Source organism: Rutidosis leptorrhynchoides, chromosome 7 (genome assembly GCF_046630445.1).
Source record: "Rutidosis leptorrhynchoides isolate AG116_Rl617_1_P2 chromosome 7, CSIRO_AGI_Rlap_v1, whole genome shotgun sequence".
Classification (NCBI taxonomy): Eukaryota; Viridiplantae; Streptophyta; class Magnoliopsida; order Asterales; family Asteraceae; genus Rutidosis; species Rutidosis leptorrhynchoides.
In genome coordinates, this window is record NC_092339.1 from 45,161,167 (window position 1) to 45,186,184 (window position 25,018).

At 33.4% G+C, this 25,018-nt stretch overlaps 1 protein-coding gene across 1 annotated transcript; it reads left to right on the forward strand.

Annotated features, from left to right (window-relative positions):
• Nucleotides 1-17,030: 17,030 nt before the first annotated feature.
• Nucleotides 17,031-18,841, forward strand: LOC139859161 (serine/threonine-protein phosphatase 7 long form homolog). The gene is made up of 4 exons (XM_071847959.1): nucleotides 17,031-17,355; nucleotides 17,708-18,287; nucleotides 18,386-18,473; nucleotides 18,557-18,841. The coding sequence occupies exons 1-4, from the start codon at nucleotides 17,031-17,033 to the stop codon at nucleotides 18,839-18,841; spliced, it is 1,278 nt and encodes a 425-aa protein (XP_071704060.1).
• The last annotated feature ends 6,177 nt before the right edge of the window (nucleotides 18,842-25,018 follow it).

Here is a 25,018-nt window from a genome sequence, read left to right on the forward strand (position 1 = left end):
CATCATATGCTGGGTTGGGTTGTGTATTAATGCAAAGAGATAAAGTAATCGCCTACGCCTCGCGACAGTTGAAAGTTCATGAGAAGAATTATCCAGTGCATGATCTTGAAATGGCTGCAGTAGTGTTTGCTTTGAAACTGTGGAGACATTATTTGTATGGAACTCATTGTGTTATTTGTACAGATCATAAGAGTTTGCAATATATCTTCTCACAGAAAGAATTGAATATGCGTCAGAGACGGTGGCAAGAGTTGATCAAAGATTATGATTGTGAAATTAAATATCATCCGGGTAAGGCAAATGTGGTTGCAGATGCGCTAAGTCGTAAAAAGTCAAGTGAAAATGTGAAATTCCTTCGTTTGAATATAACTTCAGATTTGATTAACAGCTTAAGAACCGTTCAGGCCTGTGCTTTAGAGGACGAACATATTAAATCTGAACAAATGACCAAACGAAAAGTGGACTTAATTGATGACTCACGTGGACTAAAGATCTTAAACAATCGTGTTTGGGTGCCTAAGCTTGGAGATTTGAGGGATTTAATCATGACGGAAGCTCACAAATCCAGACTGACAGTACATCCGGGTAGTAATAAGATGTATCATGATTTGAAAACAGTGTATTAGTGGCCGACAATGAAAATAGATATCGCTCGATATGTCGAAAAGTGTCATATTTGTGCTCAAGTGAAGGCAGAACATCAGAAACCTTATGGTTCGCTACGTCAGTTACAGATTCCAGAGTGGAAATGGGAACATATAACGATGGATTTTGTGACCAAATTACCTCGAACTCAGAAACGACATGATATGATTTGGGTAATAGTGGATCGTCTAACTAAAAGTGCTCATTTTCTTGCTACTAGTGAGACAGCTTCGTTAAGTGAGTTAGCCGATTTGTATGTGAAAGAAATAGTTAGTCGACATGGTGTGCCGTTATCGATCGTTTCAGACAGAGATTCCAGATTTGTGTCGAATTTTTGGAACAGTCTTCAATAAAATTTGGGTACACGTGTGAATTTAAGTACAGCTTATCATCCTCAGACAGATGGTCAGAGTGAAAGAACGATACAGACTTTGGAGGATATGTTAAGGGCTTGTGTGTTAGAATACGGTGGTTCGTGGGATACACATTTACCGTTGGTCGAATTCGCGTATAATAATTCATATCATTCGAGTATAGGAATGCCGCCCTATGAAATGTTGTACGGTCGTCGTTGCAGAACTCCGACTTGTTGGTTAGAAGCCGGGGAGAAGCAGTTTGCAGGTCCCGAAATTATTCAAATGACAGCCGAAAAAGTTGCAATTGCGAGAGAAAAGTTGAAAGCCGCTAGAGATAGGCAGAAAATGTATACTGATCCGCGTAGACGTCCGGTAACCTTTAATGTGGGTGAACGAGTGTATCTGAAAGTTTCGCCGTGGAAAGGGGTTATCAGATTCGGTAAACGTGGTAAGTTAGCACCGAGATTTATTGGTCCATTTCTGATCAGCGAAGTGTTGAATGATCAGACTGTGGTGTTAGATCTTCCGCCAGAGTTAGCTGGTATTCATAATACATTTAACGTGTGTTATCTTCGTAAGTGTAAAGTCGATGATGAAACGCAACTTCTTCCTTTAGAAGATTTAAGGGTCGATTTGAATAAGAAATTGGTGGAAGAGCCGGTCCGTGTAGTTGACCGAAAGGTGACTAAGTTGAGATATAAAGAGATACCGATGGTGTTGATTGAGTGGAAACACAGTTTGGGTTCTAATCTTACGTGGGAAACGGAAGAGTTGATGAGTAACCGCTACCCTCATTTGTTTGACCAAGACCAGATTCCGAGGACGGAATCTCCTTAAGGGGGGTGGATTTGTAACAGACCGAAACCCGGGCTAGTTGTAAGTGGACTATTTTGCCCTTAGGGTTTGTGCTTAGTCTTAAGTTCTTTTATTTTAATTATTTTATTAGTGTTTTATTATAATTTTGTTGTGACCAGTTTGTGACAAGGGTCCCAGAACAGGTTTGTTTATTTTATTTGGACCTCGTTTGGATTACCTAATCTTGTGCGAAAGATATCAGATAACTGGTAAATACCCGTGTGTGATGGGGTATTGTGTTTTAACACAAATAAGAGCTGGTGACCAGCTCCCTTCTTGAAGTTTCCTGTTTTTTTTTTCATTTCACTCTCTCTCACTAAACCTAACCTCACCATCTCAAACCCTAAATCATTTGATCTCGAATTGAAGCTTGATTTTGGTGTCAAAACGTTCCTTGTGTCATTGTGATTCTAACAAGGTAAGGTTTGTAAGATTTCATGATCAAATCTATGATTAAATGGGTTTTTAAGTTAGTTTTTGTTAAAATGGGGTTTTGTGTAAAATTGGTTCAATTTATTGTTGTTTGTGCATAAAAGTTGTGGGTTTATGTTTCTAAATGTCTAGTGTAAAAGATGTAACCAGTTTTGAGGTCAAAAACGTGTCCAAAGTTGATATTTGGTGATTTTGGGTTGAAACCCGTCACTTTGCTGCTGTTACAGCTTATGAACTACCTTCGGCCGATGGTCGTTGACCATCGACCGATGGTGAGGACGATCGGCAGATGGACGAGACCATCGACCGATGGTGTATGATTTCTGACCAGCGGATGTAATTTTGACGATCGACCGATTGGGGGAGACCATCGACCGATGGTGTGTTGACGATCGGCCGATGGATGGGACCATCGACCGATGGTCTTAGGCAGTGAAATTCTTACTAAGTGTGGAATTCTAGCCGTTATGCTGCCCGTTTGTATTTTGGTGTTCAGGATGTAAATTTTGTAAGTGCATAAGTGTTAAGCATGAAAATTTTAGCGGACGCAAATTTTTTACTAATTTGCTATAATTCACTGTCAGTGTGTCTAATCTTGATGGGAACACTATTCTAACTTGGTTTTTGCTGTTCTCAGGAGGTAAGGACAAGGAAGAAGCTCAGAAATAATAACTGAGCAGTTGCTGGTAATTGGTGAGTGGGTCTATCTACGGATAGAGTTTAAGTAGCATATCATGCTACTGTGGTTGACTCTTTTACCATGCATAGTGTAGGAATTGCCATGATAGAATAATATCGTTTGCCTGATGTTGTATGTGAATTATGTGTACACTGTGTGAATGGCACCAGTCGGGCCTAGGGAGACTGGGGACTCGAGACCGTGCCTAGGAGAGGTTAGAGTCCGTATGAGGTCAACCGTGCCTAGGGGAGGTTGGGTCCATAGGCTACTGATTGTAGAGTATAGTGTGAATGATGCATCCCCTGCATCTGGATAACTATACTGTGAATTGAGTATCAGGGACTATCGGTAGACTCAGGCCCGATCAGCTGGGAGTCGTGTGCTCGTACAAGCCGCCGATCCTCGTATTGTCTTTTGTATGCTAGTTGGTAGTTAGCAGGTATTGTTGATGTATATAGCTTGTGTGTGACTTAAGCTATATCTGTTAGATAGACTCCATTCACTTAGCGGTGCGCTAATCCCCCACATGTTTTCCCCCTTGCAGGTTTAGGTACTGCTAGTCGGGATGGGTGATACAGCAGATGACATGTTTGACAACCAACTCTGATGTGGACTTTTGTTTAAATAATGTTTTGTAATAACGTAACACCTGTGGTTTGTAATAAAGTAATTAACTAAGGATTTATGGTAATCATGTTGTTATCGAATAAGGGTAATTATGTAAATGAAGTCTTCCGCTGTGTATATTTAAAAAAAAAAAAAAAGATGGCCGGTGTTACAAATTGGTTTTCCATAGCTACATAGGCGTAACCTCGAGCATTCAACGTTTTTTCTTCGAAACATATGAACGGTCCATCTCTGCATAAAGTAACAAATTCGGTATTGGAATATGTCTGATTCGTCGAGCATTTTCCTTCGTGTGACCATTTTCCGCATTTGTGACATCTTTCAAGGTGTCGTGCTCTCCTTTTCGCTGCGGATTTTGATTTTCCTTTACCAAACTGTAACTTATTATTTTCGTTCCTGGATTCTTTTCTTACTCCGTCCAATTTACCTCTGATTAATGATACCAATTCACTTGGAAGGGTGTCATTATTACGTTTAGTGATCAAAGCGTGTAGCATTAGACCATGGTTTAATTCACAGGAAGTCTTCATCTCGTAAAACCTAAAAAAAATAAAAATTCAGAATGGGGGGAGAAGACTAGTTCTTTAGGGTCTGCTAGGGAAAGACCATTCGGATTCCATTCTCGAGAATTACACGAAAACAGAAAATCTAACTCTAACCGAAATACATATTACCCTAAAAAGATTCGAACCTCCCCACACTTAGTTAGCTGTGGTATCGAAATTGTGGTTAACTTCATTGTTAATTGGTTCATCAACAACTTGTATATCTTTGACTTTTACTTCAATCCATTTGTTGATTTCCTCCGTAACTTTCACAAATTCAACTAACATCGCCTTTTCTTTTGGCGATAAATTGGATATTAATCAGTTACATAACTTAAAGTTTCCCTTAATCCTAGCATCGTGAATCCGTTTATAAAATTTCTTCGTTGAACTGTTAAAAATGGGTTCATCTAATTTCGTATCATCAACGGGGTTCTTTGTGATCGGATCATCAATAAGTGTTTCTTCATCTTCCCCACACTTATGCGTTTTTATTGGTTTAACAGTTTTGGTTAGTGGAGATCTAAACTTTCAGTTCACAAAGGTGATCGATTTATCACCATCCCTAAGTGTCATTCTGCCTTCTCTTACATCAATGAATGCCTCGGTGGTTGCTAAAAATGGGCGACCTAAAATTTGAGGAATATCAAGGTTTTTCTCCATATTAATCACTATGAAGTTTACAACAAATGTCAAACTTCCCACGTTAACAAGTAAATTATTTGCTATTCCAACAGGGTGTTTAATGGTTAGGTCAAATGATTGAACACCTATTTTGGTGGGTTTTAATTTACCCATACCTAATCTTTTGCATAAGGAAAGAGGCATAATATTTGCACTTACTCCTAAATCTGCGAGTCCATTATATACAGCACCATCATTAAGCAAGCAAGAAATGATAAATTCACCCGGGTCTCCTGCTTTAGTAAGTCGAGTTGGTTTGCAAACCTTTTTCGGGTGTTCTTTTCTTGGTTCTTTCACTTCTATTTGAACTTCTTGTTCACATTTTTCTTCGTTTCTTGGAATGGGAGGTTTGTATAAGAATTCTTCTTCATCACTCCAATTTGAATACTCCCTATTTTCCAATTTTGATTTTTCATACGTTGTTGATTACATATTTATGTTTTCATTTTGAAGGTTTTCTTGAGTGGTGAAATTATGATTGACTTCATCGTCAACTTCCATCGGATCATGTACGTAATGTTTAACTCTGTGACCATTAACTTTAAATTCAATCCCATTTGAATTTATCAACTCTATTGTTCCGTATGGGAAAACTCTTTTGACTATAAATGGTCCAGACCATCTTGATTTCAATTTTCCAGGAAATAGCTTGAATCGTGAATTGAAAAGAAGAACTCTTTCTCCTTCCTTAAATTCTTTTGAACTTCAGATTCTTTTATCATGCCATTTCTTCGTTCTTTCTTTATATATTAATGAATTTTCGTATGCTTTATGCCTTAATTCTTCTAATTCGTTTAGTTGACTTAACCGTAGACGTCCGGCTTCATGTAAATCAAGATTACATGTCTTCAAAGCCCAAAATACTTTGTGTTCAATTTCTACTGGAAGATGACATGCTTTTCCGTAAACGAGTCTAAAAGGTGTGGTTCCAATTGGAGTTTTGTAGACTGTTCTAAAAGCCCAGAGTGCATCCTCCAATTTCATGGACCATTCCTTCGAATTTGATCTTACGGTTTTCTCTAGAATACGTTTTAAAGCTCAGTTGGTATTTTCAACTTGTCCACTTGTTTGTAGATGATAAGCAGTGGAGATTTTATGAGTTACTCCATATCTTTTGAGAACTTTCTCAAGTTGATTGTTACAAAAATGAGTACCCCGATCACTTATTAAAGCTTTCGGTGTTCCAAACCTTGCAAAAAGTCGTTTTAAAAAATTGATTACAACTCGTGCATCGTTAGTTGGGAGAGCTTGTGCTTCCGCCCATTTAGATACATAATCAATGGCAACGAGAATGTAGAGATTATTATGAGATTTTAGAAATGGACCCATAAAGTCAATATCCCAAATGTCAAATACTTCACATACTTGAATGACATTTTGTGGCATTTCATCACGTTGACTTATTTTTCCGGCCCTTTGACAAGCATCACAGGATTTGCAAAGAAGGTGTGCGTCTTTGAAAATTGTAGGCCAATAGAATCCAGCATCGTAAACTTTTCTTGCTGTGAGTTGAGGCCCATAATGCCCTCCTGTTGGTCCTGTGTGACAATGGTTTAAGATTTGACTAGCTTCATCTCCGAATACACATCGGCGTATTATTCCATCGGGACAACTTTTAAACAAATGTGGATCTTCCCAAAAATAGTGTTTTATATCACTAAAGAATTTCTTTCGTTTTTGGTACGATAATCCTTTTTCAAGGAATCCACATACTAAGTAGTTTGCATAGTCTGCAAACCATGGAATTTCATTATAATCTATCTTCAATAGATATTCATCAGGAAAGTTGTCTTGTATGGCCGATTCATTTAGAACTTCTAATTCAGGATTTTCAAGACGAGAAAGATGATCGGCGGCAAGATTTTCTGCTCCCTTTTTATCTCGGATTTCAATATCGAACTCTTGTAAGAGTAAGATCCAACGGATTAATCGTGATTTAGCATCTTGTTTTGAAAATAGGTATCTAAGAGCAGAATGGTCAGTATAGACCACCGTTTTATCTAGAACGAGATATGAACGAAATTTGTCAAAAGCAAATACAATGGCAAGGAGTTCTTTTTCAGTAGTTGTGTAATTCATTTGTGCTCCTTGTAACGTCTTACTAGCATAATAAATAGGTTGAAATCGTTTTTCAATCCTTTGTCCTAAAACGGCTCCCATTGCAAAATCACTTGCATCGCACATTAGTTCAAATGGTAGATTCCAATTTGGAGTTATCATGATCGGCGCATTAGTGAGTTTTTCTTTAAGAATATTAAAAGATTTGATGCATTCATCTGAAAAGATAAATGAAGCATCTTTTTCTAGGAGTTTATTCATAGGAGTGGCAATTTTAGAAAAATCTTTTATGAAACGTCGGTAAAAACCGGCATGCCCTAGAAAACTCCTAACTCCTCTAACATTGGTGGGATGTGGAAGTTTAGCAATTACATCTACTTTAGCTCTATCCACTTCAATTCCTTCCTTTGAAATTTTATGACCAAGGACGATGCCTTCTTTAACCATAAAATGGCATTTCTCCCAATTAAGTACTAGATTTGATTGTTCGCATCTAATAAGCATTCGTTTAAGATTAACTAGACATGATTCAAATGTATCACCGAAGACTGAAAAGTCATCCATGAAAACTTCCATGCATTCTTCTATCATATCGTGAAAAATCGCCATCATGCACCTTTGAAAGGTTGCAGGGGCGTTGCAAAGTCCAAATGGCATGTGTTTATAAGCAAAAGTACCATAAGGGCACGTGAATGTGGTTTTCTCTTGATCCTCGGGTGCTATTGGAATTTGAAAGTATCCGAAAAAACCATCAAGAAAACAATAGTAACTATTTCCGGCTAATCTTTCCAACATTTGATCAATGAAAGGTAAGGGAAAGTGATCTTTTCTGGTGGCGTCATTTAATTTTCTATAATCAATACAAACACGCCATCCTGTTACAGTCCTAGTAGGAATAAGCTCATTTTTCTCATTTGTGATAACAGTCATGCCACCCTTCTTAGGTACGCATTGAACTGGGCTTACCCATGGACTATCAGAAATTGGATAAATTAAACCTGCATCAAGCAGTTTAATAATTTCTTTCTTAACAACATCTTGCATATTAGGATTTAGTATTCGTTGGCGTTGCACATACGTTTTATGACCTTCTTCCATAAGGATTTTATGTGTGCAATACGAAGGACTTATTCCTTTAATATCATGAATTTTCCATGCAATAGCTGGTTTATGAGCTTTTAGCACAGAAATGAGTTGAGATTTTTCATTTTCAGTAAGAGAAGACGATATTATTACAGGTAATTCAGATTCACCATGTAAATAAGCGTATTCCAAATAGTTTGGAAGTGGCTTTAACTCTAATGTCGGTGGTTCTTCTATCGATGATTTATATTGATATCTGTCTTCCTCTTTTAGCATTTGAATTTCTTCTGTTGTTGGTTCATATCCATTAGCCATAAGTGTAGCTAACATTTCAGTTTCATCAATTGGTTCAGTTCCTTCTCCTAAAGAACATTCTCCCGTTCCTTGTAATTCTGGAAATTCTTCTAACAATTCTGCATGTGATTATATAGTTTGAATATAATAACATGTATCATCTGCAGATTGCGGTTGTTGCATTGCTCTATCAACATAAAAGGTAACACTCTCATCCTCTATACTTAGGGTCAGTTTCTTACCAAACACGTCTATTATTACTTTAGCCGTGTTTAAGAATGTTCTTTCTAATATGAGAGGAACTCGAGAATCTTCTTCCATGTCCAGAATAACAAAATCTACTGGAAATACTAAAGTACCAACTTTAACTAGCATGTTCTCCATTATCCCTCTAGGATATTTTACTGATCGATCTGCTAGTTGTATACTTATTCGTGTTGGTTTCAATTCTCCAAGGTCTAGTTTAGCGTATAGTGAATACGGCATTAGATTTATACTAGCACCTAAGTCTGCCAATGCTTCTATTGAACTAAGACTACCCAGAAAACATGGAATTGTGAAACTTCCTGGATCTGATATTTTTTCTGGTATCTTATTCAAAAGCACTGTAGAACAATTAGTATTCATAGTAACAGCCGAGAGTTCTTCCATTTTCTTTCTATTTGTGATTAGATCTTTCAGAAATTTAGCATATCTAGGCATTCCTGAAATCACATCAATGAAAGGAAGATTTACATTTATTTGTTTAAACATATCGAAGAATTTGGATTGCTCGGCTTCAAGTCTCTCTTTTCTCATTTTACTCGGGTAAGGAAGTGGTGGTTGGTATGGTTTAACATAAGGTTTAGCCTTAACTGTGTTATCTTCATTAACCTTTTCAACTACCGAACACGTCATTCATCGATTTCATTGCGAGGTATTTGACCTCTATATGATACGTTTTGTAAACATTGCATTCTTTTGAAAAGGCACACCATAAATGAATATTTAAATCAAAGATTTTCGACATCTGATGATTTCTACATATAGACAATCACCGTAATATAATAGTTTACAATGATACTTCCATTGACAATGCAGTCAAAATAAGATACTTGGTGATGATTTGGTGAATGCAACGTTTCCTTGAAAAATATGTCATGTAAGACTCCAGGCACATAGCTTGTCTAACATATAAGCAAACAGCGGAAGACTTCTAGGAACCTGAGAATAAACATGCTAACAAGTGTCAACAAAAAGGTTGGTGAGTTCATAGTTTTAGTGTTTCGCATAATTTGTATATAAAAGTGGATCACAAGATTTCAGTTGTTTCATCCAGAAACGTTTATCAAAATATTCTACGAAATTGAGCACCCTGGTAACTAAACTTAACGTATATATAATTTGTACCCTTTGTATAATCATCTTAATAATACACGTAAACCAACGTGTACGCTTCTCAAATAGCATATGTCCGTTAAAAGGGCTAGTGCTCTAGCTCGGATGGGGATATCAAGCCCTATGGATCCATATACTACTACTCGCGCCCACCAGTTCTTATAACTGGCAGTTACTAGTTACCAAAGCTAAGGGATTTTCGGTTCAAACTCAGTGTAGAATTTAGTATGTACTTGTATCCATTGTGTTTAAAATAAAGTGCATGTATTCTCAGCCCAAAAATATATATTGCAAAAGCAATTAAAAAAGGAGCAAATGAAACTCACCTTAGCAGCATATAAAGTCGTTCACCAAAATATGACTGAAACTCGGATTACCAAATAACCGTAGATCTCAACCTAGAGAACATATGTTGGTCAATAAATGTCTATCAAGCTAGGTCAGGTCATAGTGTATCATAATCCTAATGCTCGAGATTGACATACAAAAGTTATCCAAAGTCGTTTCAAAAAGTCAATTTTGACAATAGTTCAACAAAACGAGACATACCTTATATAAGGAGTCATTTACTCGGTTGGTAATATTTAAAAGTTCACTTTATCAATCTCGTAAACAAGTTGTTTAAATCTTAATTGCAGATTCAAAAGCAATTTCAATTAACGTCAATCATAATTCAGTTGATCATATCTTTTAATCCGTTCATCGAAACTATTCGGTGTCTAAATGAAAAGTTATTGATTTTTCGCCAGCTTTTCGAAAACATGTATATCATATACTTTTACCAGTAATATATGTATTTAATTCGTGATTCATTATAAACTGTTTAACGATGAAATTTAGCATACAAACATGTATAAATATATATACTCGAGCACTAGACATGGATACACAATTAATGTATAAAAGATAAAATATAAATGCTTACGTATCAATATTGTGATTCAATATTGCAGAAAAGTACATAGACGCAACATAGATGATAATAGTAGGTTTGACTTGTAAATAATACCCATGAACATTACCCATAACCTCCATAGCTATAACCCATAATTTCCTTAACTTTATCCCGCTCAAAAACCCATTTTTGAAAGTGACACGCTCATAACCTCGTCGTAGTATTTTATGTATAATACTAATTAATAATATTAATAATAATAAGATTAATAATAATATTAATCTTAATAATAATAATAATAATAATAATAATAATAATAATAATAAATAAAATAAATACGGAGTAATATATAATTTAGAGAAAGAAGTGTGAAAACTGAGCAATTTATAGAACCTTTTCTGAAAAAGTACCCCATGCGATCGCATGGGATTTGTGCTTCAAGGCCATGCGATCGCATGGCCCTCTGATCCAGCTCACAAACTTTTAACTTTTTGTTTGTCGACATAATTTTATATAATATATTTAATTTATATAATTAATTATATATTATATTAAATTCACATGCATAGTTGACTTGTAATTTTCGTTCCAATGACTCGTACGTTGTCACTCGACTTATGTCCCAGTTCCGATTTCTCGAACGCATTTTCGTACGCTTAGAAAACTCGCAATTTACGTTTTGTGACTCGTACCTTTGTCAAAATATAGTCTTAAATTATCAATAAACTATATCATTTAAAGTGTATCTTAAACTTTCGAGTGTTTTGGTCATTTACTTCTATAAATCATTGTCTCGCTATTTGTTGATATATAATAACAAATCGTTTTATGACCAAGTTAATATATATTTTCAACATTCATAAACACGTTTTAAATATACGTCGCAATTTATTCATACAATTAATATTCCAACTTATCATATGTATTCAAATAAATATTTAAACCAATAAGTTTAATGTACGGTATTAAACAATTAAAATGTTGTTACGTTTTCAAGTTATAGTATATATATTTATCTATTTACATATAATGGTTTGCGAATCATTGAAAACAATCGAAGGGTAATTGAATAGTTCAAAGTTTTGAGATTCAACTTCATAGACTTTGCTTATCGTGTCGGAAACGTTAAAGATTAAGTTTAAATTTGGTCAGAAATTTCCGGGTCATCACAATTCGTCTCTCGACAGCATCTATCTTTGCGGAAATGGAATCTAAGTCATGGCTAGAATAGGCTCTAGCTGCTTTAGATGATCTAACGATATCTTTTTCTTGGTGCCACTCATGTGAGTGGGAAGCAGTGTTATCAATAATTTTGTAAGCATCAGTTGCTGTTTTCTTCATAATAGAACCACCAGCTGCTATATCGATGTCTTTCCTTGTAGTGATGTCGCATCCTTGGTAGAATATTTGTACTATTTGACAAGTTTCTAAACCATGTTGCGGACATCCTCTTAATAACTTTCCAAATCTTGTCCAAGCCTCATATAAAGTTTCATTTGGGTTTTGTGTGAACGTAACAATTTCTCCTTGAAGTCTCACGGCTTTAGATGCCGGAAAGAATTATTTAAGAAATTTTTCAACTAAAACATCCCATGTATCAATCGCCCCTTCAGGTAACGATTCTAACCAATCTTTGGCTTCTCCCTTTAAAGTCCAGGGAAATAACATGAGATATATCTGTTCATCATCTACTTCTCTGATTTTAAATAGAGTACAAATCCTATTAAAGGTACGAAAATGTTCATTTGGATCTTCCGTCGGCGCACCACTAAATTGGCATTGATTAGTCACCATGTGTAGAATTTTTCCTTTGATTTCATAATCTGGCGCATTAATGTCAGGTTGAGTAATTACGTGACCTTGGCCAGTGCGTTTAGCTCTCATTCGGTCTTCCATACTTAGAGGTTCCAGATTCTCCATGATTGAATTTGTTGAATCTGAATCACTAGAGGATTCTGATTTAATGGTTGGTTCCTCTACAATCTCTGTTTGAATGATTGGTGGTTCCGGAGGAAAGATTAGTGGTTCAGGATCTATGAATTGTCCCTGAATATTCTCCGGATTCTCAATTGTGAGGTCGGGTTTAAAAAATGGATTATCGGAAATTTGAATTGGAGTACTTGGTCGACTAGATGACGATTCTAAAGAAAAATCAACGGCGACAATATTGGCTAAATGTCTTGATCGAGTTACAGGTGGTGAACGTACAAAAGGTGGTGAACGTTTTGCTCGGTGCATTCACTGAATATCCTATTAGTTATAAAAGATAAAAATTATATAAGTTATCAAATTAATAGACTTTTCCGCTTTTGCCCACGTTTCGAATAGCCAATAGATGCAGCAGGGAGCCAGAACCCTTTAAATCGGAAGCTCACAACTCAGCCACTAACAAATCCAACTATTACTACGAAGCAGAAAATTTGGATGTCTATCAATTCAACCACTTAAAATAATTTTTCGTCGAAATTTAAAGAAATTTTAGATAAGAAATAGAAAATAAACTAAGTCCTAAAAACTAGAGTGGCGAAAAATAAGAAAGAAAAAGAGCGCGTCGGAAAACGTCGAAAAATAAAAGGCGTCGAAAAATAATAGGCGTCGAAAAATAAAAATAAGAAAGTAGCGCGTCGAAACTTAAAAAGTCTAAAAACTAAGAATTAAAAGTTGCGTCTAAAAATATTAAAGCTTAAAAGGAATACTATATCCAAAATGACAAAAACTTAAAAAGGTACTAAATTTTATAAAACGGTGTCGCAAAATTCTAAAGCACCTAAATCTTAGTCTAAAGAAAAAGCACTTAAGGGATTTTACGGCAAAGCCTAAAAATCTAGAAATAAAAATAACTACGGCAAAAACTATGACTTAAAACTAAATACGAGCGAAAAATACAAATATTACGCTAGAACAAATAAAAAGATACAAAATATAAAATAATCTTAAAGTTGTAAAAAGTACAATTTTTATAAAAATATTATTTTTATATTATTTAATTTATAAAACTATTAATTTTATAATTTAATAAAAACTAATTAATACTTAAAATACAAAATAAATAAACTAAACTTAATTAATATAAAAATATAACCCTAATTAGGGTTTAATAATAATAATAATAATTAATAACCGTAATTATTGCAGTGGAAAGTCAAACTGTGGCGTGTCAGACAGCTTCATGGGATCGCATGAAGTTTTGCCTTCGGGCTCATGCGATCGCATGAGCTAGGGTTTCGGGCCAGTATATGGGCTGCTACAGTACCAGGCCTCGAGTTTTTATATTTTTTTTTTCAGTTTTCTGTTTTAAATATATATATAATATTTATATAACTTAAATAAAAATTTAATTTTAAAAACTAAAATAAAAATAAAGAAACTTTATAATTATATATATATATATATAACAAACTATTAAAAATATATAAATATTTTGTTTTTCTTTTCTTATTATATTTTCGTATATTTAAAACGTATTTTTACAAAAGCGTATTTTTATAAAAGTAAACTAAAAATTAATAAAAGTGTTTTTTTTATATAGCGTTGCGCTTCCGGCGTTTAAGCAAGAATTTTCCCGGCAGCAGCGCCAAAAATACTTGATGTTATGCGAGGGGTATATGAAATAGTGTTAATTTTACAAGGAAAATACTATTAAATACGATACAATTTTACACAAGTGATTAATTTATTTATAGAGTGGATATACCTAAACCTTGCTACAACACTTATAGGCAGTGTACCTAATCGTACAGTAGTGTAGTTTTTAGTAAGTCCGGTTCGTTCCACAGGGATCTTTTAAAACAAGCTTAACGCTATATTTTTAACTTATAATTATAAAAATACAAAAAAATATAAATAATATTATTATTATAAAAGGGGGTTTTTTACCGTTTAATGACCGATTTGTCGATTTTAAAACTTTAGTCGCAGTTAAAACCTAATGTAAAATTTTAAAAATAAATATAACTTAATTTAAAGCGTTAAGTAAATAACGATAATGAAATTGCGATAAATAAAAAGTACGATAATTAAAAGTGCAATTAAATACAATGACAATAAATAAAAGTGCGATAATTAAAAGTGCAATTAAATATGAAAATAAAGGTATTTTGCTTATTTAAACTTCCGTAATCATGATGTTTGACGTGTTGATTTTAGTTTATTCCCATGGGTTAATTGTCCTTTGTCCTGGATTATTCGATATGTCCATACGGATTTGTCCATAATAGTCCATCAGTCATAAATATAAAATGCGAAAGTCTTCGTCAAATTATTCTTATTCCCGAAGTCAAATATTCCAACTAATTGGGGATTCGAATTGTAACAAGGTCTTAATACTTTATTTAATGAATACACCAGGTTATCGACTGCGTGTAAACCAAGGTTTTACTACTTTGTTAACAATTACACCAATTACCCTTGAATGTAATCCACCCCTATTTCAACAAGTCTATTAACTATTAATCTAGTTCCGTGTCCGGTAAAATGAACAATTATTGGTATTTATAGATATCCCGCCCACCATACCCAGTCAAGCGTATGTGGTTATATATAAATACGTCAAATTATAAGTCTATATATTAAATTAACGAGGTATCGTTTAGTTAATATAAAGCCCATTAATAGCCCATAGTCTAATTTCCACAAGTGTCGTTCTTTTATCCAAACCCCAATTATGGTCCAAAGCCCAATTACTCAATTTTAATATTTAGCCCAACATCATGATTACTTCGGCATTAAATAAGCATAATAATAACTTAGCTACGAGACATTAATTTAAAAATAACATTAACCATAACTTACAGTGATTAAAAATAGCGTAGCGTTACACGGACAGAATTTCGACTTACACCCTTACAACATTCGCTAACATACCCTTATTATTAGAATTTAAAATTAAAATTAAAAAAATAATATATATATATATATATATATATATATATATATATATATATATATATATATATACATATATATATATACATATATACATATATATACTTATATACATATATATATATATATATATATATATATATATACATATATATATATATATATATATATACATATATATATATATATATATACGAGTGATAGATAGAGAGATGGATTGATATATCAGTCAACCAGAGCATGCTTTTATAGGAATGTGGCCTGGTACTATTCACCATGCGATCGTATGGCTTTATAACTGCCAGGCCATGCGATCGCATGGCCTGCTTTTCCAGCTCACATGAGCTTGTTTCTTCCGCCAACGGTTTTTAAATATAATATATAATATATAAATAATTTTAAGAATTGTTTAAATATTATATTATATTTATGTGTATAGTTAACTTGTAATTTTTAGTCTGTTACGTCGAGCGTTGAGAGTTGACTTTGGTCCCGGTTCCGGATTTTCGAGCGTCCTTTCGTACAATTTAATATCTTGCATTTTGCGTTTAGCGTCTTGTACTCTTGTAATTTTGAGACGTTTCTCATCAATAATTTGAACCACTTTGATTGTACTTTGTACTTTTGAGCTTTTTGGTCGTTTGCGTCTTCAATTCGTCGAATCTGTCTTTTGTCTTCACCTTTTATTATTTAAACAAATATCACTTGTAAATAGAACAATTGCAACTAAAAGCTTGTCTTTCTTGAGGGATAATGCTATGAAATAGATGTTCGTTTTTAGCATTATCAGTACTTTCCTACAATATTGAATCACAATATTGATACGTGAGCATTCATATCTTATCTTTTATATATTAATAGTGTATAAATGTCTAGTGCTCGAGTATATAGATTTATGCATGCTTGTATGATAAATTTTATCGTTAAACAGTTTATGATGAATCACGAATTATATACATATATTACTGATAAAAGGTATATGATATGCATGTTTTTGGAAAGCTGTCAAAAAATCAATAACTTTTCATTTAGAAATCGCGTAATTTCGATGAATGAATCAAAAGATATGGTCAACTGAATTATGATTGACGTTAATTGGAATTGCTTTTGAATCTGCAATTAATATTTAAACAACTTGTTTGTAAGATTGATAAATTGGATTTTTGAATATTACCAACCAAGTAAATGAATCCTTATATAAGGTACGTCTCGTTTTGTTGAACTATTGTCAAAATTAACTTTTTGATACGACTTTGGATAACTTTTGTATGTCGATCTCGAGCATTAGGATTGTGATACACTATGACCAGACCTAGCTTAATAGACATTTATTGACCAACATATGTTCTCTAGGTTGAGATCTACGGTTATTTGGTATTCCGAGTTTCGGTCACGTTTTGGTGAATTGTATTAAATTCACCTAACTTTGTCATTTATCGCGTCTATCTGCCTTTCTTGTATCACCCACACCAAAATTGTTCCATGTGTCCAACCCGGAGTTCCAAACTCCGGATTCATCTGAATAAAATCGAACTTCAATACTTCGGTACTGCAGACGCACCACCACTACAATTTAAAATTTTATGTACGCAATTCTCTCTAAATATTCACATATAATGGCTTTTATTCAAGCTAGATCAATCCCCGTTAATGATAGTCTTCTATATTTACAATCTCAACGCGTTCATAGGTCTTATGCGATTTTTTCAGGGGCGATTAAGCCGGATGAGGTTATCAAACCTAGAAGATGTGATCAGACATTTTGGGGTCATATTAGTCACCTAAATAGGGAAAGAATTGATAATCGGGTCTTACAATATTTGAATTTAAAGGGTTTAGGTCTCGTGTGCAAACTGGGACAACAAAGAGTGGATCACGCTCTCATCACAGCTTTGGTTGAACGATGGCGTCCGGAAACGCATACTTTCCACTTTCGTTTCTGTAAAAAAAATCCTCCCCGATTAACCCTCATATTGTATATGTATATTTCGTAATCTTATTTATTAAAAATTTGTATTATTGTATATGTATAGATTATATATATAGATAAATTAGTTAGTGAACATATGTATAGATTCATTAATACATAGTAATATAAATTTGTATATGTATAGATAATCTTATTATTTATATATATAGATAATCTTATTATTTATGTAAATTTGTATATATATAGATAATCTTTTGTTTATATAGATAATCTTAATATTTATAAACATATATATAGATAATCTTATTATTTATATACGTATATTGGCATTATTTTCATTATTAATATAAATTTGTCAATTAGGGGAAGCAACTATAACGTTACAGGATGTACAAATTATGCGGGGTTTACCTATTGACGGTGAGGTTGTATCCGGAACGTGGTACAAATTTACCGATGAGCAATGGGTCGGATTAGTTAGTCAACATTTAGGGATTACTCCTCAAAATATTGGTGAAAGAGGTATAGAGAAAGGAAAAATTAGGATTTCAACTTTAATAGAAGAGTTGGATATGGACCTTGTAGACAATATTGTGGGTCACCAACAACGAGCACGCGTATACATGTTAGCTATGATGGGTGGCTTGCTATTTTCGGACTCGAGTTCCCATGATGTACCTTTGAGCTACATATATCACTTGCTTGACTTTAGTCCGGCCGCACAGCGTCTTAGTTGGGGTAGTGCGGTTCTCGCACATGTTTATAGAAATTTGTGTCATACTGCTCAAGATCCTAACGCTAAGGGCATAAATGGTGCGATGCTTTTAGTACAACATTGGGCGTATGCAAGAATTTCAACACTCGCACCTCAACTAGTTTCAGATATACATATTAAACTCGTACACCCGGAAGGGGTGGGCATTCGTAAACCGTATGGTGCCAGGTATAATATTTTTACTTGATTGTAATTGTATACGTTATTATAAAATATATTATTTTTACATAATTGGTATATATTATTTTTACTTAATGGGTATGAAGGTGGCATGGTAAACGGACACACTCCAATTCGCCCGCACATGTTCTGGTAACGTGTCGCGCAGCACTTACCGCTTTAACCGAGGAACACGTAAACCCTTTTACATTAATGAGGACATATATAGATATTTTTATAACATTTTATTAATGTCTTATTATGTTATGTTATTGTAGTTTGAGTGGCTTCCATATGAAGCATTCTATCTTGATCGACTTCCCCCTCAGTGTACAGCTGACATAGGCTTGTGGGCATATCGTGGCCCTATTATTTTTTGGGCTACTATTGAGATGCATCTTCCGAATAGAGTATGTAAACAGTACAAGTGGATACAATATGTTCCCGATAATGACGAATTGTACAATGCCGCTGATCATGAAAGGATACATAGCACAAGCCTACATTCCAAAGCGGGAGTTAATTTGTTAACAAATGAACCACAAGCTACGTACATCCAGTAATGGAGGAACCTAACTAACATGGTTCATGTGGGTGTGGAAGGCTTGGGCACATCTTATGATTACTTTAGTTGGTACTATGCGCGCACAGTTGTGCACATTACAGACCCGGGAAATGTTTATCCCCCCAACACATATCCTAATTGGGCAGGAACTACTAGTATCCTTGTAAGTAACAGTGTTGTTATTTTTATTTTTATTTTTATAACATGTACCATATTTTAAATAATTACCTTTAAACTAATATTTATTTACTTTTAACAAATATGTAGCAGGAGGGACTTCATATGGTGCGTGAGGTAGCTTCAACTCAGATGCGGCCGGATAGTCAACCGAACCCGCAACCATTTTATGATTTACCGGGTCAAGTGATGGGCTACGCGCATCATATGCCACAGGGTCAATTAACTACTATCCTACACAGTCCTTCAATTTTCTGCCGAACAATTACTATGACCCGTCTCAATATAGCCGTCCACAAACTCAGTATACCCCGAGGACCCAGTATACATCAGATCATAACACTCAGTATGTCCCGCGTCCCGAGTATAGTACTCATCAAACAGACCGTGGCCAATCATCCATGTTTGGGGATTTGTCTACGGACGAGTACAATGTGAGTCTCCTAGATATTAGTACCCCTCATCACAGTCCACACCGTATGATGCGTCCTCCACAAAATTCATACGTAAACGGTCCTATACGTATGCAGGATCTAGGTAGTACATCACAAACGAGTCAGAATGAGGATATAACTAATGAGGATATACATGGAGTTCAACCACTCAGGAGGAGTGAGAGGGTTATATGAGATGTGGATTGTGGAACCGGTGGTCATAGAAATTACCGACAACCCCCGAGACGTAACCTTTGAATGGTTGTATTCCATTAGTTGTAACCGTATTGTGTTCTTTTTTATATAATAAAAGTGATGAAACCGTATGTGACGACCCGAAAATTTCCGACCAAATTTAAACTTAACCTTTATATGTTTCTGACACGATAAGCAGAATTTGTAATGTTGAATCTCAAAAAGTTTAGAACTACATTCATGTAATCAATTACCCTTTGACCGTGTTCGACGATTCACGAACAATTATGTGTATATAGATATGTATATATAATATATTATATTAACTGAAAACATTAACAAAGTATTAGATATATGATACTTTACATAAACATATTTGTTTCGATATATTTATCGACAGAATTAAGAGATAATATCAAATGATTGAATTATCAGATACATTATGATATGATTACGGGCCTATGTTATGAGGTCCACTGCGATTTAAGAAATCTATTTTTTTTACAACTCATTACTTAACCAGTATGATAAAGATAACGATATTTATATTTTATTTTATTAAATATATATATATATATATAACGATTTAAATTAATATTATATATATTTTTATACGCGTATTATACGTACATAGTTTTATATTTTTACTATACTTTAACTTTACCTTTACTTTACTTTTACTTTACTTTAACTTTAATAATTCATACTTTAATAATTCACTTTAATAATTCATACTTTAATAATTCACTTTAATAATTCATACTTTAATAATTCACTTTAATAATTCATACTTTAATAATTCATACTTTAATAATTCATATTTTAATAATTCACTTTAATAATTCATAATTTAATAATTCACTTTAATAATTCATACTTTAATAATTCACTTTAATAATTCATACTTTAATCATTCACTTTAATAATTCATACTTTAATAATTCACTTTAATAATTCAAAAATCTATTATAAATAGAATTCAATAGGTTTCATTATATCATAGAAACTTGAAAATATATTTCTCTAAACTCTCTCAATCGAATTACATATATATATATATATATATATATATATATATATATATATATATATATATATATATATATATATATATATATATATATATATATATATATATATATATATATATATATATATATATATATATATATATATATATATATATATATATATATATATATTTACTTAGTATTATTTTAAGATATTATTAGTGTACATAAAATACTACGACGGAGTTATATTCAGACGATTTCAAAATAAGTTTTCAAATGGGATAGAGCTAAGGAAATTATGGGTTATAGCTATGAAGGTTATGGGTATTGATCGAGGGTATTGCTCGTGAGGTCAACCTAACGTTTATCATTTTCGTTGCGTCTACGTACTTTCCTGCAATATTGAATCACAATATTGATACGTGAGCATTCATATCTTATCTTTTATATATTAATAGTGTATCCCTGACTAGTGCTCGAGTATATATGATTATGCATGTTTGTATGCTTAGTTTCGTCGTTAAATAGTTTATGATAAATCACAAATTTGATACATATGCTGCTGAGATAAGTTATATGATATGCATGTCGTTGAAAATCTGAAGAAAAAAATTAATAACTTTTCATTTAGAAATCGTGTGGTTTCGATGAACGGATTAAAAGATATGGTCAACTGAATTATCATTAATTTTAATATTATTATTAAAACGATTATTATAACTATTATCAGTTGATGTTATTACTAAAATTATCTTTATTACTAAAAATTAATATTTTTATTGAAACTATCATTTTATTATTTTTATCATTATTATTATTATCAATATTATTTTATCAAATAAATATGCGTACAAAGATATTTTTACCACACGTAATGTAATTACATTAATAATACATACCACTATATTTTTATGATATTAAGTGAATTTTATAAATTTTATTATTTGAGATATATAAAAGTATATTTTTATCATATATGAATTTTAATATAAATTTTTATTTATTAATAAATGACTTGTATTATTTAGTATAATAAGATCTGATAAATATATTTAAATATATAAAACTACTATATATAAGTTATATAATAAACATGTATAGATTTTGGAAGTCATTTTGGGTCAAGTTGACTTTTGTTGACTTTTGCATGTCGGTCTCGAGCATTAGGATTGTGATACACTACGACTTGACCTAAATTATTAGACAGATATTGACCAACATATAAATATATATACTTAATATAGGTTCGTGAATCCGAGACAAACACTGTACTTGTTCAGTGCCGTCATATACATAATTGCTACGAAATACAGTATTGTGAGTTTCATTTGCTCCCTTTTTAATTGCTTTGAAATTTACATTTTTGGGCTGAGAATACATGCGCTGTTTTATAACTGTTTTATGAAATGAATACAAACACTAAAACTGATTTTGCGTGAGTTTCATTTGCTCCCATTTTACTCTTTACATTTTTGGGGGTGAGAATACATGCAAATGTTTTATTAACTATTTTACAATAATTATATGCGTGAGTTTCATTTGCTCCCTTTTTATATATATTTTTGGGCTGAGAATACATGCGCTGATTTATAAATGTTTTACGAAATAGGCACAAGTACTAAAACTAATTCTATGTGGGTTTAAACCAGAAATATACCCTTAGCTTGGTAACATTAAACTACTTGTCTATGTACGGTAGGCACGAATCCTAAAGATAGATCTATTGGGTCTGACAAACCCCATCCTGACTATGGGATGCTTTAGTACTTTGAGGTTATTTTAAACACACCTGATTTGGTGTACTTCAGAGGGTAAAACATGAACGTTAAAGCTTGTTACCGGGTGCCTACAACTTATAGAATACTTTTATACACTTGCGAGTGTACGGATATTTATAGAAACTGAAATCTTGTGGTCTATTACTATTACGGAAATGATGGATTATGATAAACTAATGAACTCACCAACCTTTTGGTTGACACTTTAAAGCATGTTTATTCTCAGGTATTAAAGAATTCTTCCGCTGTGCATTAGCTCATTTTAAGGATATTACTTGGAGTCATTCAAGACATACTTTGAAAGACGTTGCATTCGAGTCGTTGAGTTCATCAAGATTAATATTAAGTCAATTATAGTTGGATGTAATATGAAATGGTATGCATGCCGTCAACTTTCGTTGTAAAGAAAGTTTGTCTTTTAAAAACGAATGCAATGTTTGTAAAATGTATCATATAGAGGTCAAATACCTCGCGATGTAATCAACTATTGTGAATCGTTTATAATGTATATGAACGGGTCCTTTCAGTTGGTATCAGAGCGGTGGTCTTAGCGAACCATGTCTGCATTAGTGTGTCTAACTGATAAGTCGTTAGGATGCATTAATGAGTCTGGACTTCGACCGTGTCTGCATGTCAAAAGTTTTGCTTATCATTTTTAGTCGGAAATCATCTGCTTATCATTCTTAGGAAATTACCTACTTATCATTCTTAAGTCTAGACGCGGTTTCCTACATTTATTGCATAATAGTGTATAGACGAATTCTTATCTTAGCATATCTGTTACTGTGAACTTTGACTGACATCTTTCAAAGATTCCTCCGTAATTTATGGGATTTTGGTATTATATATACATATGTAAATTATATATTGAAGAATACCAAATCTAAATTCTACAATCTATTTCTTACCAAAAAAATTCTTTCCCTGATCATACAAGATGGATCCCTCAACCAGTTCGAGTTCCTCGGATTCCGACAGCTATGCCGATATGGATTTCCACATGAGCTCCGAAAGCAGCGTGACCGGAATGGATCAACCAATTAGCCATCATCTATTCTGGATGAATTGGGGATGGGTTCGTAATCTACTTAACCATTGGAGACAAGAAGAAGGCGATCCCTTTCATCCACCACATTGCCCTCTTGGCAATGAACCTGAAGCACTTACCGGCGAACCTGTCCGAAACACCATTTTCTCTCTCATTTCCAGAGTATCTCGTCATGATTATATACTACACCAAATTCTAGATCTTATTTATCCGCTCGTCCGAACCGACAATCACCCCGGTGTAATAGAAGAAGTCAACAAGCTTCGCGCTCGGGTAGTGGCTTTGGAGAATATGGTACAAAGGTTACAAACACCAGCAGTAGCACCAGCAGCATAACCAGTACCACCATCAACAACATCAACAGTACCATTACCACCACCAACAACAACCGCATCGCAAACCTCAACTTCACAATCTGTCCCACGAGCATCGACGTCATACGCCATGTAGATACCAAGGAATACCACAACGATGAAGTATTGATTCATAACTTCATTGGGGAAACATTCTACGGCGATTATGTAATTTCTAAAGTTTAGAAATTATCTATCTTAGCCTTAACCATAAATCAAATGAGTTTAATTTAATATTAACTCATTAAATCAATATTACATCTGAAGAAATATACACATATATATTTCCATAAAGACTGTAATAAAATTCTTTTGTACAAAATATTAATTGTGAAATTTTTTTTTAACGGGTAGGTAATACCCGAGAGATATATAAATCACAATTAATATGTTACATTCTTCGAATCTGATTCAGCAAATCATCCATTATACTCCCTACTTTCACAACAATATACATTCTTTTATAGAAATCAAAACAACCATACTCATTCAAAATCTAATTACATATTCTGATTTTGAAATCTCAGAATTCGATTCAAGATATAACCGAAATCATCACTCTTAGATTCCTACATCTTTCAAAGATATACTTTGACTTCAAAACTGTCCTAGAACCTCATTTCTATTCATGGAACTCACAAAAATATTTGTATCATTCAAAATCTTAGAACATCATATGCATATTAACAATTACAATATGTGTTCAAACACTTCGAAATTCCTAAAGACATGCGAGATGATGATCCAACCACATATTACCCACTGTCATGCATCTGAAAAGCTCTCGAAACCAAAGTTATAGTTTAACACGTATCCGTGTCAGATCCTTTGATATTTATTACCAAATATAATTTTTCAATCTCTTTCCAAAATAGACAGTTTTGTCACAGCTCCAGCAAATCACCTTCATTTGTTTATACGAATAAACCTTATTATAACAATTACCCCTTCATCATTGTTACCGGAGAACCTTTCATATCTCGCCACATTAGCAGTAAACTTATCAACAACTTCATTAACCTTCGACTTAAGCCTCTCCGAAAAGCCACTATACTTATTCATTAAAACCCCATCATGTACTCACCTACATCCTGTAACAATAATTGTCACACTAACTACTGGGAATTAGCAATCAGTATTTTGAATTTCGCGACAATTTTACGTCAAAAGTTATACA

Bases quoted from the DNA above. Each gene is read 5' to 3' on its own strand.
- LOC139859161 (XM_071847959.1), top strand. From the start codon at position 17,031: ATGGCTTTTATTCAAGCTAGATCAATCCCCGTTAATGATAGTCTTCTA. The intron at 18,288-18,385 runs GTATAATATTTT...ATGGGTATGAAG, and splicing joins CGTAAACCGTATGGTGCCAG to GTGGCATGGTAAACGGACAC. The intron at 18,474-18,556 runs GTAAACCCTTTT...ATGTTATTGTAG, and splicing joins CCGCTTTAACCGAGGAACAC to TTTGAGTGGCTTCCATATGA.